This window comes from Phyllostomus discolor, chromosome 5 (assembly GCF_004126475.2).
Source record: "Phyllostomus discolor isolate MPI-MPIP mPhyDis1 chromosome 5, mPhyDis1.pri.v3, whole genome shotgun sequence".
NCBI classification, from domain to species: Eukaryota; Metazoa; Chordata; class Mammalia; order Chiroptera; family Phyllostomidae; genus Phyllostomus; species Phyllostomus discolor.
This window is the reverse complement of record NC_040907.2, coordinates 35,185,236-35,203,479: the sequence shown is the minus strand read 5'-3', so window position 1 is coordinate 35,203,479 and position 18,244 is coordinate 35,185,236. Positions and strand designations below refer to the sequence as shown.

The following is an 18,244-nucleotide window of genomic DNA, read 5'->3' as shown; positions in this document are numbered from 1 at the left end:
AAAATTAATAAATGATGAGACTATTAATGGCACACAAAAAAGGTTTGCTTTTTTCCTCCCCTTTAATATGTTTTTTACCTTAAACACTGTGTCCCTTTAGGAAAGGGAAGAAAATTTAATAAAGGAACCTATCACTCAAACTTAATTTTTAGTATGGCAAATAAACTGCTTTAATGAAAGGGCTGAAATCCCCAGGTTTTGCACATTAAATTTTCATTCGTCGTAGAGAATGGAAATTATTGATTCAGTCATGGCATCATGCATTTTGAATCCTACAGTGCCCTGGAAGCCCACGTTACTGCTGGGTGCAAATGTGCTGGCAGCATTTTGATGCAGGGTGAGCACAGGCTGGGTGAGGGGTACATGGAGAAGGGAAGGAGGCAAACTGGCTCTTCACAGAAAGAAAATAATCAATGTTCCTTGTCGTGAAGATCCACTTAGACTAAGCGCTACTTCTGATGGTATGATGGGTTAAGGGTGCATTCTGAGATCAGAAAAGCTGGGTTCACTCAGTCTTTGGGGAAATGCCTACGGCTTCACGGAATACTTAAAAAAATCACTCAGAATGGATGGCTGATTATTTGATCCTAAGCTCTTGGGGAGTTTGGATTTCAAGAAAACTGCAGAGGAAAGAAAAGTATATTTCTCACTTCAAGGTCAGGGTGTCCATTGGTGTAAGAGTAAATGTCTGACATTCTAATGCTGGATAGCACAGAAAAATCAATTAAACCCACAAACACAGCTCTCAACCTGGTGTGGCCTCATCAAAGAGTTAGGTGACATGAGCATCCTATCTTTACTTAAAGCACAAAAATAGGTATGCCTTTCCTTTTAAAGAAATTAATTCTCCTACCTCTCAGAGGACTACTTCATAATTAAACAACTCTCAATTATTTCCCCCTTAGAGAACTCATAGGGATTGATTCTAAGCCGAAACTGAGGCAACCTGGATGAGGCCCATTTCGAGGTCTTTGTGTTTCAGGGACTGTATATGATTAGGAAAGCAATCGTCTTTAGAAATAAGCTAAACTCAGGTGGAAAAGTAAAGCTGCTTAGGGAAGGATGACAGGAAAGAAGGAAGGAAGGGAGGAGTGGAGGATAGAAGGAAAAAGGAAAGGGAAGGAAGGAAGGAAGGAAAAGGAAAGGAGGGACATAAGAAAGGCAATCATATAATATATTCCAAAAAGAGAAGGCTTTGTTTTGTTTTGGTTATGTTTTTATTTTGATTACCTCCCAACTAAGATGATACTATACCACTAGTCCCCTCTCTCAGTGTGGATATTGGAAAAGTAGCTCTGTTGAACTAAAAAGTTTTGATTTTGTGTTTTCAGACACTGAGAGCTGGTGCCATCTACAGATTTCCATTCTGGGAGAGGTTTCTCTTTTGTCCTACTTTGTGTCAGACTGGCTGTCGTGAGGACAAGAGTGCCCAGGAGACACCTCCCCATGGTTTAATAGGTTATGAAGAATGGGAGTCATTAATTGGCTGGCAGCTGACCCCAAACAGGATGCTAGGTGGGGAAGACGGGAAAGGAAGCTGAGGAGGAGGCAGGCTCCATTCAGGAGCTCACCACTGGCTGTCAGAAGGGAAAAAAACAAACAGCACCACCCCCTGAAGGATCCCCATGAGGTGAGGTCTGATCTTAGAGTGAAAATCCAGCCGCAGAAACCTCAGTCTGGAGGAGCAGGTTCTGGGTAACGATTTTCCTTTATCAACTTAACCCTTCTTGAGATACTGTGTACCCATCTGATTCTTTTCAGATGGCTGGGATGTTACTTTTTCTTTCAGTCCTTTACTATGTTCCCATAGATTTTAGATAATATTACACTACTGTGCTTGTTTATAACTGATTTTTCTTTTTCAAGCCTCAGTTAGGAGGGTCCTCTCTACCTTTAGGTAAAGCCAACCTGCTCGGCCTGGCACATGAGGCCCCCGCCCCCCCCATCCAAACTTAGCCACACTATTTATTCCAAGTGCTGGTCCCCACTCACAATGTTTATGTCCCTTTTCACAGCTTTGCCTGGAACAGCTTCCTTCTTCCCAGAGCTCAGCTCTGGCTGTCTCTGCAGACCCAGGCTCACAAGCCTTCTAGGTGGGGTAGTCATCCCAACGCCCTATCTGCCCTCCGGACTGGAGGTCCCACAGCTCGTGGTCCTTTCCATGAACTCAGCCCTCACCTCATTGTTCTGTAGTGATCTGTGTCCCAAGTAAATGTTCTTTGAATAAATCAAGAACATCACCTCCAGCTCCCTGATAGCCTTTATTTATTAGATCAAAGGGATGAAATTAACCAACACCTCCCCAATCAGGAGCCAGCATATCACCTCTTACCTTTATGGTTTTGGTCTGGAGTCTGAGTCCATTTAAAGTGTTGATGGCTTTCTCTGCATCCTTTGGATCAATATAGTTAACGAATCCATACCCTAAACTCTGTCCTGTGGAAACATTTTTTAAAAAAGAGAGAAAGAAAGAAAGAGAGAGAGACAGCTCAATATCTTTGTAGAGGTAACACTTCATATTGCAGTGAATCCAAACCCTCCTCTAGCATATGGTTTCTTTTATACCAGGGTTTATTACCAGGTTGAGAAATTTCAAATTCTTTCATGCCTCACTCAGTCAGCTTTTAAACTCACAGGAGCTGCCCAGGCTGGGAATGGGTAAGTGTCCCTGCACATACACACCATGTATACACAGATGTCCGTCTAATGGGGGAGAGTCAGGACAGGGCAGTAGAAAGAGAACAAGTGTCATTTGTTAGAAAAGAATTGAACTGGAGTCCTCGGGCTTTCCCTATCAGCTGTGTGACTTTGGAGACAAGTCATTTAATCTCCTGTTTGTTTGTTTGTTTTCCCTAATATCTCTTCTCTGGGAATAGCAGCACTTGTTGCATACAAGTTTGAGGATTAATGAGATGTTGTATGTAAGATTCCTACCAAGTACATTGCCTAGAACACAGTAGCTGCTCAACAAATGACAGCTACGCTATGCTCAGTCCCATTAAACTGGGGCAAGCACTGGATGTAGGAGCTGTGTCTGCTGCTTCAGTCATGCCAGCCACACCCCCTCAGAGGAATGTAGCAGGATCTGAGCAGCAAGACTAGAGATATTATAGTGAAGCATGGCATGAATTTAAAGCAGTTGCAACAAATCATTCATTACCTCCATCACCCACCCCAGCCCCACAACATCAAAAAAGGGGTGGGTTCTATTGGAAAGAACTGGGGAGCTCCTAACCCTAAGGGAGGAATATGCAAAGGAAACTTCAAAGAGGATTTAGCTCCTTTCAGTGGAGATGGCTTCAACTTGTCTGCAAAGAGAGGTGGCAAGTGACAGGACTCTCCTCTAAGTGAAATAAAAATAATGTGTTTGCGATTGTGCCACTGATTATAAATAGTCCATCAGCTCTGCCATGTGTCATCAGCCAGAAATATCATTAGGAAACTACATTTTCTGACATACCGTTTAAGAAACAGAGAGTTCAGGGTGGCTGCAAAACCAGCTTGAACTTCTCAGGCAATGTTAGTGATTTGTGGGGGGCGGCAGAGCTGAAGGGGAGGAAAATGACAGGACGCCACACGTCAAGGAGGACTGATTACATAAAGCACTCCCCTGGAGTGCAGGGGCCAGGGTGGGGAGACAATACAGCCAAGAGCCTGCCATGTCCTGGTGACAGGAGCCCAATTCAGCAGCCAAAAACTCTTTCCAACAGCTTCTGTTTTGCTGGTAAATGTCTGTGTTTGGGCTGGTTGTGGGAGGGAACCTGGGAAAACAAGTTGGTTCTGGATCTGAAAATGGGTGACTCTATTATCCTTCATAGGAAGGAAATGAAGAGAATCATGAGGAAACTCAGATGCATTTTTTTAAAAAAAAACCCACAAATAACAACTTTTTTAACTAGGATACTCCTTTGTGTTTTGGAATAAGGGAGTGGGAGTAGGAGAAGACAGGGGCAGAGCAAACTTTGCCAGGTGTGCCCTTCACTGGCCAGAATCAGTACCTGAAAAAGGAGGAGAGAATGCTGAGTGCCCTCCAGCTGCTGGGACCCCTCTGTTCCCACTTCACGGTGTTTGTGCAGTGTATTTGCACGTGTGTTTGTGTGTGTGTGTGTGTACACAGAAGAGTAAGCAGAGAGAGAGAGGTGTAGGTGCGTGTAAATTACAAGACCCTGCCACATGTTCCAAGAAAAATTTTGCAAACCAAAAAAAAAAAAAGAAAGACACTAATTTCATCAGTTTAAAAACATCATTTATCCTAACTTTGGCTCTACCTCAACAAGCCTAACTAAATTTACCTGATTAAATTCACTTTCATCATGCACATATATTAGTCCTATTTACCTTGAATATAAGAGAAACCTTAAAAACTAATGTACTAAAATATTTTTACAATTATTTATTTTAAACAGCCATATGCCAAGTTGAGCTGTTTTAAAGGACATTTTTAAAAGCAATAATTTCAATGATAAACCTTAGGTATGAGTTCAAGAAAACAGGTCAGGACAGTCAACCTATCCAGTTAAATTTAATTTGTGTAAAATTAAAATAAAAAATATAGGCAAAGCACTCACTACTTAACTGCAAACACTCAACCTAAATCCAAATAATTTGTAATTCATCATAATGATGGAATACTATTGGAAGAATTATCATGCCTACCAGTTATGTGTGCTCCCTGATATACTTACTATCTTTCCTTCTAATTATTCATATATTTATAGAAATCTAAAATACTAGTGTGGCTATGATTTTATATTCTGTATTTTATCTTTATTTTAGAGCTTTGCTTCAGGAGAAAGGAAACACTATCAGGGCCTAGAAAAGTTCTAAAGATCAAGTGCAAGAAAGGACTTTTGAGTCATATTCTACCCGCCTGCCTGTATCAGTCCCAAACTCACCATCACCTTAGTATCCGGCTGCGATTAGCACTACTATGTTATCATTACATGCTCTAGCTTCAGAGAGAGACTGCACTTAATATCAAGAACAAGGGTGCTTTAGGAAAAGTAAAAGCCAGATGAACAGCATTTCAGAAAGTAAAGGGAAAGATGATTTATCAAGGAGAGATCCTCCTTGATATAAAACACTGAACTGCAAACTCTAAAACAGAACACGGCATTGAACAAGAGGAGGACAGAAGTGGAAAGACCTGCCTGTGAATCCAAAGGTATGAGATAAATTGGCAGCACAGTGAAGCTACCTGTGGTTAACCTATTTCACAAATAGGCTTCTTCACGTGCCTCTCGCCATCACAGGAAGAGTCCAGCTGAGTCTAATAAAAAGTACTCTGCGGAACTAAACATTCTCTTTAAAGAGATCTATAGAGGATTAAATCCCTAGGTAGAAAGCCCAAGATTCATTTCTTCTAGAAACTGCTTTAGTAAAGGCAGAGAATAAAATACGGAAGAATTTTATGTCTTCATTATGGTGGCCATATATTGGTGATGGGTTATGGACTTGCAGTTCTGTATTTAAATGTACATCGATAAATACAGATGAAACACATCCACGGAAAATACCAACACTATTTCCATGGGGACCAAGAGAGTCACGATGCTGCGGAGGCCCAAGGGACCCAGTTGGCAGCACAGAGCTAGGTGTAGGTGCGCCTGCATCTCACATTCAGATGAAGTCTTTACATTATTCTTTTCCTCCCAAATATGCTGGAGCAAGATTTGACTACATAGGTATGGTGACAGTATTTTTAGAACAGAAAATTAAACTTCATTTTTGTTCTCAGTTTGTGAATTTATTGTGATAGCAAGTTGAGCAAATCACTAAAGTTATGTTTAATGAATCATCCATAACAATAAATAAATTGACAAAGAAAAGTTGATGAAATAAAGACTGTCTTCAAAATTTAGAAACTGTGGTGAGTACCTGGCTTGCTGATGCCCAGGCGACCTATAGCTCTTACCTGGGACTGGTCTGTGATAGTCCTGTCCCGCAGGCGTGGGGGAGGGGTCTCCAGTCTCCATGCTTGGGAAAGACATGCACTCTTGGCAGTTAGGGATAGAAACTTAACATCATAATGTAGTTTCCAAGGGAAAACTGTTACATATAATGCCTACATTTTAAGGCATTTCAGTGGTTTTGTATTTAACAGGTTCTTTTATTAACAAGCATTTCTTAATCTGGACCTGAATATTTTGTTTTTTACATGCCGTACATGCACACACACACGCAAACGTGTAATGTATTTTTCTAGTGTGACACGGCAGCATCTCTACTCTGTTATAATAATCTGTATACCTAACTTCTCCCCTTAGACACCAAACACTTCTCCCCACATGAACTAGCTTATAAAAGTTTGCATCTTTGGCCCTGGCTGAGCGGCTCAGTTGGTTGGAACATCCATAGGCCAAAAGGTTGCAGGTTCGATCCCCAGTCAATGTTTCCCTCTCACGTCAATGTTTCTATCTCTGTCTTTCTCTCTCTCATTAATCAATACATATATGCTTGGGTGAGGATTTAAAAAAAGTTTGCATTTTTGAACATAGAAGGTACTTGACAAATATCCGCTAGGTGAAAGAATGGATAAACACATTTGTACTAATCCTTCACTTCTGGAAGCATATGAGCAGGATGCTTTTATGTTTGAGGGGAGAAGAGAGTAGGTACCTGGGGGATAAGCTGACTCTAGGGAGAGCTGGAAAACAAAACACAAACAAAAACTGTCCTGGGTGGCTTCTCCTCCAGCACGGTTCAGGTGAATGATAAAAACCAGCCCAGCCCACTTTTCCACAGAAATTCTGAGTTTCCAAAGTGCTTTCCCACCTGTTCTGTCTCATTTGATCCTCACAACAGTCCTGTGGGAGAGATAATAATCATATTATGAATGTGGAAACTGAAGCTCAGAGAAAACAGTGATTTGCCCTACATTACAGAGCTGGGTCTTAGTCTAGATCAGGGGTTGGCAAAATTTTGTGTGCATAGGGCAAGAGAGTAAATAGGTCAGCATCAGTGGATCCTCCAGTCCCTGTCATGACAGCAGCCACAGACAGTATGTAAACAAATGAGTGTGGCTGTGTTTCAATAAAACTTTATTCAGAAATATGGGCAGTGGGTTCAATTTGGCTTTTGGGCCATAGTTTGCTGACTTCCTGGTCTGGATCTTTTGACTCCAAGTCCAGTGCCTTGTGCCATAACCACAGTTACTCCATCAACTAAAATGCCATTGACAACTGTTTTGAGGCCCTAAAATACTTCTGCAGCTTTTTGAATCACCTAAGAAAAAGCAGATTACATTCGATAGTTTGTGTTAAACATTTTAAACATGTTCTCAGACTCTGAGAAGGGTTGCCATCATAGCTGAGTATAATGCCTCATTTTCTCAGTCATTCTGGGCAGAAGTGTTTTCTCTTGCCTTTGAGGTCCTGGGGGTTATGACAGCAGGGCTCCGAATGTGGCATCCTCATGGCTAATGGCAGCAGTGGAGATGCTGTCTGTCCCCTTGCAGGGCTGGCTGGAAGGAACCTCAGCATTTCTGCACTGCTAACCTGCACAGCTTGCTCTTTCTGTCTTCAAAAGTCGTCATTCTCCAGAAACCTAACAGTTACTTTCCCTCATCTGCAAAGCCCCCAAGGGGGCAGCCAGATGGGTAGCTGCTGTTGATGAAAACTTCTGAGTTGAGTAAGGAATTTTTGTGGATGTTAGAACCCCTAGCTCAGGCTGAAATTCTGTTCTCAAAGCACATGATAAAATCCCCAGTCACTTTAAGATCAGCTGTGTGGCGGGAATCCACGTGCCTGGTTAACCTCAGCCAACTCCATGTCCCAGGACCCCTCCCTGCCAGTCCTGAGGTGGCTTTCCTGGCTGTTGGTTGCCTTGACATTTACCTGAACTCACCCCAAAGAGGGCCAGAGAGCTCTGTGGCTGTTACTGCATATATACATGTGTGTGGCTCAAACCATATTTTCTGTCTAATGTTGGTTAAGTCATTTAAGCTTCATCAGTCTGTTCTCTTATCTGGAAAAACAGGGATAATCCCTTATCCTCACAATCAAAGGATCACTGTGAGGATTAACTACATTAGCATGTGGACGAAGAACAGCTACACTGGTGCCTACTTCATGCTAGTCACTATGCTTAATGACCTGTAAGAGTACCCAATTTAATCCTGTGTGATATGGGCACATACAGCCCATTGTGCAGATAGGGAAAGTGAGACTAAGACATGTTAAATAACCTACCAAAAATCAAGCAGGAAGCAGGCTCCATAGAGCTAGGTTTCACATGAACCCAACTCTGGGACTTTCGAGCTCATACTTTCTGTGGGATCTGGCTTCTGTGCAAGGGTGTCTGGCATCAGGTAAGAACTCCAAGGGAGACACACACCCTATGTTGGGGTCTCTTCCCTTTCTTAACACTGACTGGGATGCTTTGAGATGCTGGAGCAACCCTGGCTCTGTCCCGCCCCATCCCACTTATGTGAGAGTTGACATGTAAACTCTCTGAGTCTTGGTATTTCTCCTGCAAACTCAGTGTTTGCAAAGCCAACTAGTCAGAGGATTTATTTTCTTTTAGTAGTTCACACAGTTGTTTAAAGTCTTACTGCTCGAAGTATGATCCCTATACCAGCATCACTGACATCACCTGGGGACTCGTAAGAACTGTACTGTCAGCCTATTGCTATGTGACCCTGGCTAAGTTAAATTAACCTTCCCGCACCTACACATCTTACCCAGAGTCACGAGGAAAGGAAGCTCTGAAAGGAAATCTCTCAGAATTTCTTAATGCTTGGCTATTTCTTTTCATCTTCAAATTTTGCATTCCTACTTTGCCCCTTTCTGTTGCAGTAATTTCATCTGTAAAATGGACTTAATATTACTTTTATTTTCATAGAGTTATTTGAAGTGATAATACACATAAAGTGCCTGGCATATAACAGATGCTCAGTAGATGACTCCTTTTCACCCTTCTCCCAGACCCAGTAGGCACTGCCTTACACTACTGCCTACAAGGATGCTATCTCCTCAATGAGGCCCAACCTCCTTGAAGGTGCAGAATGGATCTGATGCTTTTCTTTTACATTGGAGCACATAATGCAATAGGGACACAAATTCCACATATAACTGGCACCTACTACATGCTAGATACAATGAATGGACCTCAAAATAACCAAGAATTTATTCCTGCCTTCAGGAGACTTCTATGTAGAAGGGAAAGACAGATATAAGAATTAATTACAGTTCAACAAAAATAATAAATATACTAGTTTTTTTTTTCCTTTAAAGCTATATGTAGGAACAGAGAGGAGGTGGAAACTGACTTTAATGGAGCAGAGTAGGGAAGACTTCCTGGAGGTGTGGGCATTTGAGTTGGGCTTTGAAGAAAGAGTAGACTTTTGATAGGGTTCCCTTATCAAGGCAAGAGACTGCAACCTGAGTGTTGAATTCAAGCACTATATTAATTTATCCCATAGATATTTATTGAACATTTACTATGGGTCAGGCATAGTTCTGTTCACTGGGAATATAGCAGAGAACAAAAAATACTTGTTTTTTTAGCATCAGATTTGGGGTGAGGGAGTAGGACAAGAAACATACAAATGAAATACAAAGTTTGTTAGATGATGGTGAATTTGGGGAGAAAATAAAGCAAAGAAAAGGGAAAGTCAGTGTGGGGTGTGGGGTTGCAATTTTTTAACACAGTGCTCGGGTAAAGTCTCACTGCTAAGGCGGCACGAGAGCAGAGACCTGAGGGAAATGAGGCAGCCAGTATGCCCATTGGAGGGGAGGGCATTCTGGGCAGCGGGAATCTCGAATGCAAAGACCCTGAGGCAGGAGCATGCCTGGTGTGTTGGAGCAATGGCACAAGTGAATGTGAGAGCAACTTACCACTGCACTTGTCAAATGACTGAAAAGGGGAAAGGAGCAACCCTGGTTTCTTCAGGCTGATTCTACAGTGCTGCTGAGTAAGGCACGTGTGAAAATCACTCCAGCCCCCTCCCCTGTGCCTTACAGACCAGGTGAACATTCTCACTGACACATCTTGTCAAAATGATCTGTTAATGTGTTTCTATTCCCCACTGGAGAGAGGGCAACTGGAGGCCAGAACAACATTTTATTCATCTCTGTACCCCAGAGACCTACCAAAGTGACCAGGCCATTTTTGGACATCCAGAAAATGTCCATTGGTTGAATGACTGAATATTATCTACTTATATGCATATTTGCATGCTCTTAAATCACCCTCAGCCTCCCATATACCAAACAGAAAGGGACCAGAAAGAGTGGCAAATCTTCTACCAGGGCAGTACCTGTGTGCAGATGCTGGTAGAGGTGTGGAACGGGTTCCCATGGGACATACCTGAAAGATTGTGGGCCTCAGTGTGAGGGAGAGAAGACTGCAGAGGTACTCAAAGCCTCTTCCAATACTTAAAAGGCTGTCATGGAAAGGCAGGGGTAGATTTACTCTGTGAGGTCCCCAGGGAGAAAATGAGAATCAGGCAATAGAAGAGGGAGTAGATTTTTGCTTTGATAAAAGAACAAACTTTTTAATAATAATTTTATAAGGGTGTGGGATGCATTGTATGGTGGGGAGGGTCCCACGACTAGAACTATGGTAAATGTGAAGCCAGACTTACATTTTATCAGGAGATGCTACAGCAGTTAGCAAAACTGACCCATAAGATTACTTCTAAGTAAGCAATTGGTAAGTAAGTGATAAGATTCTAAGGTACTAAATTATTATTATTAATATGTATTTTTAGAGAGTGGGGAAAGTTGGGAGAAAGGGAGAGAAACATTGATGTGAGAGAGAAACATGGATTGGTTGACTCTCATCGGTTGCCTCCCAGTCCCCGAATGGGGACTGAACCCGCAACCCAGGCATATGTCCTGACTGGGAATCAAACCAGCAACCTTTTGTTTTGTGGGATAATGCCCAACTGACTGAGCCACACTGGCCAGGGCCATTAGTTAAATCTTTACAACCTCTGAAGCAGGCATTTCTATCCTTGTTTTATAGAATGGGAAACTGAGGCCAAGAAAGGAGAAGTAACAAACCCAGGTTATTTGGCCAGAGGATAATAGCCAGGGCCATACCCCTGCCTTCCCATGCTGGCCTTTCAGCTGTGCCCTGGTTTTCTGAATATGATATGTCCAGAAAGTATCCAGCCACACATTATGAAAAATAGAGATATTTACTGAAGAAGATACAAGATACAAGAAAGATTGTATGTGGGACAATGATGCCTCAGTCCCCAAAGTTGTGAACCTTCTTGAGGAAATCTGGTTCACTGGTAGCAGTTTGAATCAAGTCATTAGCAACTGCAGCATAATGTTCCTTCTGCTCTGGTAGCAGAAGCTGAGGAATGAATTTTGCCCCGACATATTTCATGCCAAGATCCTGCATCAAAATCTCAGATGTGGTAGTTTTTGGAATCCTCAGCTCAGCTCCTAGCTCTTGCAGTCAGTCACTGAGCTTTGTTGATTGCAGCCCAAACACATTCAACATTCTCAGGTGTCCTGCTTGTTGCAGGCCATCCAGAATGTGGATCACTTTTAAGATTCTCAACCATTGTTGAAGCATTTGTGCCACACTTTTATTTGCTCTGCTCTCATTGCATCTTCCCCAAAAGCCTTCTGAATCATCCAAATAGTTTCCGTGGAGGAATGTTCAAGCTCAGTCATTTTGAATGAGGCAGCCACACAGTACACATGCTCACTCGATGGCATCTACCACCCTCACTGACCAGTACAGTGAAGTTGTCATGTTCACACATGCACATTCCTGTCCACTCTCCTTGGCTGCCAGGTTGTGCAAACTATTCTCATTATATTAACAATGGCTGGACTTTTTCCAGACAGACCTCGTATGTGCTCATCTGTGTGCTAAACACCTGCCCTGACACAAGACAATGTGCCTGAGACTTTGAGGGACGCTGCGTTTTCTAGTACTACTTCCAAGTTCTCATTTCTTCCATTTAATTTTGACATATACCCCAAAGTATTTGGTTCCCTTCTTCCAACTTGGTGTGTCTGTCAGACTGGAGCTGGTACATCACAGAATGACAGCCTTGGAAAGACTTAAGTATCAATCATCTTCAAGTCTCCCCTTCTCCAGATTTGGAAACTGAGGACCAACGAAGAAACACAGAGTTCATGGTCTAGTAGGAAAGTAAGACCTTTAAATCAATAATGATAGTCTTACAAGTATGGTTAAGTGTTAGGACAATGAGAGGGTGAGAGGTTTCTGGAGGATATACCTGAGCTGAGGCTAATTTGAAAAGACTGGTAGGAGACAGCCCAACAAAAGACAGAGAAGAGCACTCCAGGGGGATGGGACAGCAGGAGCACCTATCCCTTCAGGAAAAAGCACTGCCACTGATTGTATAGTTGTCACTTCCAGAAGGCCAAGATCTGTTGATGCCAACCTGGACTGTCAATGCTGCTTCTAAGCTGAATCTGTGCTCAGACGCACACGTGAGATCTCCCCACACCTCTGGCAGAGACTCAGAAGTCATTTAGACTTCTGAAATTTTGAGCGTGTTTGCTCTCTGCCAACAACAAACACTATTAAAAAAGACAGGCCTCAGCCTTCCTTACTCTGAATTCCCAGAGTATTTAAAATTACATTGAGCCAGTACTTGGTTATTTCCAGAGCCTACATACATCCTGGCTTCCTAAGTAGATGTAATTCCCCAGAGTTGAGAACTCTTCATGTGGCATCAGGATGGCAGCAAGCAAACACTTGCCCACAGTGGGCATTCACTATAAGTGTGTCAAACTAAATATGTTTCTCAGTTGACCCTAAGTTCCCTAGGGCAGGGACAGGGGTCTTACTAATTTTGATATGACCAATGTTTGGCACATAATAGGCTTTCAATAAATTTATGTTTAATGGATAAATAAATGAATTTAGTAATCAAATGAACAGTATCAAAAATAGTTATAATTTTTTAATGATTACTATGTGCCAGTCACTGTACTGAGTGCTTTTCTTCTCCTTCCCAGCTTTATTGAGGTATAATTGACAAATAAGATTGTGAGATATTTAAAGCATACATCTTGATGACTTGATATACATATATATTATAAAGAATTCCTCACATCTAGTTAATTAGTACATATTTATCTTTTTTGTTATACCTGAGTGCTTTATTCTATCATCTTATCTATTCCTTAAAACAACCCTACAAGGTGAGTATTATTGCCATTTGCAATCAAGGAGCCTGACATCCAGAGGTCTCAGATCCCAAGACCATCTGTGGCTCCAAACCCCATACAGGTTTTAATAGTATTTTCTGATTTCAGAGGAGATACAAACCACATTGTTCAAGTAGATGTAAAACAACACCTCTGTTACTTGGGTAAGGCACATGGAAATTCACAAAGTGCACATGATGATTTCCAGCAGTCCTCAAAGAAAAAAGGACCAGCTACAAAGTTACACTATTTCACAAGGAAAACCAACCAAACAACTCTGAAAGGAGTTTTTAAAAACCTTTTTTTTTTTATCACTGTTGGTTCCCTGAACATTCGGCTATATTTCACTTTGGTTATCCTTCATTTGTTTTTTCATTTTTTGACCAAGCTCAATCAGAGATCGGTGAGCATTTTGATTACCAGGGATTTAAATTCTCCATCAGATAGGTTGGCAATCTCCTCCTCACTTAGCTGTCTTTCTGAGGCTTTACTATGTTCTTTTGGGAAACAGAGGACTCAAAGAACTTATATGTACAACCCATGGACATGAAATACATGGGGGGGATGCTGGAGGATTCGGGGGAAGGGCGAAAGGGGGTTAGAGGGGGAAAAATTGGGAAAACTATAATAGTGTAATCAATAAAAAATTTTTAAAAAGGGAAAAAAACCTTTTTTTTAGTTTGTCCTATAAAATAAGTTGCCGCAAACGACAGTTCTTAATACATTTCAATAACCTCAATAAATGAAAAATGGAACTAATGTGAACCCTATTTTCTTCTGTCTGTTCAAAAAATAAAGGAGATTTGTAAGATTAAAAGTTAGTACCAAGTATTACTTAGAAAATCAAAGTAAAATAGATTCTAGACAATGTACCGGGAACAACAGGAGCCTCCTGACAACTACCTTACCATCGGCACCGATCACAGAAAAACAAACGCTCAGACTGATGACCCTGGGCAATGGAACATTCTTAATCTAAACAACATGCAATTACATTATGCTCAGAATATTATATGGTAGGAAAGAATAATCACACATTTAAAAATATTTCTGACAAGGGTTGAAAAAAAAGAGGAGGAATTTGGCAAACTCCTAGCTAGCCAGAGAAATGGACCAAAACTCTTAATTCTTGGTTGGCTTACTCTCAATGAAACAAAAGTCTGGAAACCAAACAGCCAAGATTTTCCACCCAGAATGGGTGTCAACCAACAGGTGATTCCAGAAATGTGGCCAATGCTAGATGAGGGCTTAGCAACAAAGGAAGAAGAGGTAGAATAAGTTACCAGGTTCATACTAATTACATACAGTGTAATTAGCCTTTGGGAAACGAGACTGTCCATGGGTAAAAGGAGCTGTTGTATTTAGGCACCAAGACAACGGCTTCTGAACCTCCCATCAGATGCTGTTCTCACACCGGATGTGTGGAGGCGCCTGTCATCGTGTCCAGATGGAGGCTACAGGAGGTAAGTCATGTCGGAGGGTTTGGCGCAAGGTAAATGCTTCACAAATATGGACAGAATATAAATGTGTTAAAACTGCCTTTACCTGAAGTAAAAGGAAGTCCATGAACGAGATGAGATAAATACCTTGTTCGTGCAGAGATAAGTCAGGATGTCAAATATGAGCTGGAGAAGGACCTTGTCTGAAGATTTTGTCAGTGTGTCATTTCTGAGGTTCTTTGGCCTTGGATGTCCCACTAACAGCTGTATGAGATGCAGAGATGAGTACCCCATCCCTGTCGTCAAGAGGTTCATTGATAGTAAAGTACCAGAGGTGACGCTCGCAACCACGGTCTGACAGCTCAGTTCAGTTCCAACGGATGTTAAAAAAGACAGAAATTCTCCATATCCAGGAAAATGAAAAGAAACAAGAAACGAAAGTGTGTCTTCCCTTTTTATCACCCCTCAGCTGGTAGGCAAGAAACAGACACAATAAAGAAATAAAAACCCAAGCACAAAGGAACTCATGCAGAAATGAGTCTGTGGAGTAGGAATTGAGGAGTGAAGCCATTTCTGATTTTTTTTAAAGCTAAGGGCTTCTTCAGGAATGGCTACACCAAGCAAGTGTGACCAGCCTCACTACGCTGAGTCAAGTGCGTGGGAGAGGTGACAATGACAGAGTGCCTGGGAATGTGTGTGAGAATCCCAAAATGTAAACACTTTCTAATGGCTCAGCTCTTTCGGGCAACAGAAAATGAAATGCCACCCTGATAATCGGGAAACCAAATGAACCCATAATTGAAATCATGCCCAGGAAATGCTCAGTACTCAGTAATTTTCAACAAAAAAGGCCTACCGTGTGATAGGGCTGTGCTGGTGGTACAGAGCTGGCTCCACACGGCATTCTCCTCTGTTCCCCTTGAGAGTCAGTAAGACTTTCCAAAGCCCCACTTGCCCACCCGTGTGCAGTAGAGGACGCCACCTCTTTCTTAACAAAGGAGATGAGGCCATCAGGTAGAAACTGTCCCAAACTGCCTACTTCCCTTCTACCCACAAACACACCCCTAACACAGATGTGTGGTCCACAAAATGCTGAAGAAAAAAAGCTTCCTTGGGTAATGAATGCTATGCATTACACCATTCCTTTTAAGATTTATAATATACATTAACACAGACTCAAAGAAGTAGTGGTAAAATGAAACCTCTTTTCCAGTTGGTTCACTTCAGTCTCCCAAACTCACTTGGTCATAGAATCCCTTTTAAAAATCATATTACCTGTTACACATCTTTGGGAAAGACTTTCAGATGGGATTCCCAAATGAACATCACTCTTTGACACAGAACCGAATACTGTCTCAAGATTAATTACCCTCAGGTGGGGGAGGAGTTTGGGCCGCAACTCTGAGCTAAGGTTCCTGAGATACCAGACGAGCCAGCAGAAGACAAGGAGACCAAACCAGAGAATACTTCTAACGCCTCCTTTCACTGTGATGCTCCATGATTCTGTTTCTTAGAGCATGTCACATAGACTTGCTTCTGGGATAATGAAGTCACAGGACAAGGATATATAGTGGGGAGGGTGACAGACATCTGAGGGCATATTTTCATGTCAGTATAAGTTGTACGAGTTTGACTCTAGCTCATTTGTGTCAGTAATCAGCATGCAGTGAGCTCAAGGATTTTCACTAGAAGAATTAAAGACCCAAGGATAAAACAAAACATAACTGTCTGGCTGTATGGACACCCAAGCAAAACCACATACAGACAGGTGTGCACATACAGGCACACACATGCACATTAGCTATCAATAGCTAACTAGGTATATGACAATGGGAGGAAGCATAGTGTTGCAGATTAAAGTAGAAACTCTAGGGTCAAAAAAACATGGATTCAATGTTGCTCTGCCACTTAGAAGCTGTGTGACCTTGGACACATTACTTAACCTTTCTGAGCCTGTTCCCTCACCTGTAAAATAAGGCTAATAATACGTACACCTCACAGAACTGCTGTAAAAATTATATTACTATATGTCAGGTGCTGCTGAGTGTTTAATGTATATAATAGAAGATTTTATTTATTTATTTTTAGAGAGAGGGGAAGGGAGGCAGAAAGAAAGGGAGATAAATATCAATCGGTTGCCTCCTGCATGTCACTAACCAGGGACCTGGCCCACAACCTAGGCATGTGCCCTGACCAGAAATTGAACTGGTGCCTCTTCCGTTTGTGGTATGATGTCCAACCCACTGAGCCACACCAGTCAGGGCTGTTTTACATATATTGATACTAATAATAATCCTATCAATATACTATTTTACAAAGGAGAGAACTGAGGGACAGAGGGTAAGCATTTGCCTGTCATACAGTCAGTAGGTGGTGAAACTGGGACACAAATACAGGCAGTCTAGCTCCAATCATGAGGCTACCCTGCATTCCACAGCCCTGGATTACAACAGGTTCATTCCATTCCCCTGGATGACACAGACACACATACATAAATACACAACGCCCCACACCTCCTCTTCCTCTTTGGCTTTTAAAATGTGCTGTTTTTATCATTAGTTTATAACACGATTCATTTCAAGTGGGCAGCATGCAGACACCAGTTTCCCAAACACAAGGATCCTATCTGGCTGCTCAAGGAGCAGAGGAACAAATACAACCCTGAGAAATGTAGTTCATTCTGAACGATGACTCACAACTGCTATTTTCACAAACAGCCTGCTAATTAAACTTTCTTATGAACTCTGCTAACTAATTTTTCCAATGCATGCAGGAAAAATCATTCATTACAGACCGGAATCCAAAATCTAATATTAACGGCACAAGTAGGATCTGTGGCATTGTAATTTGATAAGCTTGAGCATTAATAACAGTTAGACACTGATGTCTTAGGGAGTTAATAAGCTTTTGTTGAGATGCATGTAGATGACTGAACAAAACATCTGGAAGGCAGACTAGAAAGCAAAGCTAGCTTATCATGGGGAATTACTATTTGATTTACCCTTATTAACCCCTGCTTACAATGTCCTGTCTTCTGGATGACCACTTGATATCCCGAACTGGTATAGCATAGAAGGACTTACCACCACGTTAGCCGCTCATCTGCTGCTACAGCACAGAGTAAGGCAGAGGGAGCCTGTGTTATTGTCCCCATTTTATGCACACCAATCTGGGGCCCAGAACTGTTTAATCCACTTAAAGCCCCACTGCTACAGCTAGAATGAGAAATTCGTGGATCTTCCCATTTTATCATGTCACCACTCATGAAAGTGACCTGATTTTAAAAACAGTCTCAGAAATCATCCTGATATTTTCAAATACTGAACCAAAGGCTTTCATTTACAATCTTTCAGAACCACTAACACTGCTGTTCATGACTCCTGCGGCTATTTCTGAAGTTTACTAGAATACATCCTACAGAGGCACATGCAGGACTCAGGATGAAAGAGCAGGAATGCGGGGAACCCTCTGGGAAGGTCTCTCATCCCAGCTGGCAGCAGCTTGTGGTCAGGCGGACAGGGGTACACAGACAGCTTGGCCACTTGCCAGCTGTGTGACTGTGGGTCAGTCACTTTAAACTCCAGGAACCTTGGTTTCCTTATCTGAAGAATGGGGCCACTATCACCTCTAGGGGTTGTGGTCAGGATTAATGAGATA

General features: G+C 42.0%; 1 protein-coding gene across 1 annotated transcript in view; it reads right to left on the bottom strand.

The window, feature by feature from the left end:
* ELAVL4 (ELAV like RNA binding protein 4) overlaps positions 1–18,244 on the bottom strand; it is a 92,553-nt gene that overhangs the window by 22,737 nt on the left and 51,572 nt on the right. The window contains 1 exon segment of the mRNA XM_036026063.1: positions 2,333–2,436. Coding sequence (XP_035881956.1) covers positions 2,333–2,436 — 104 coding nt within the window.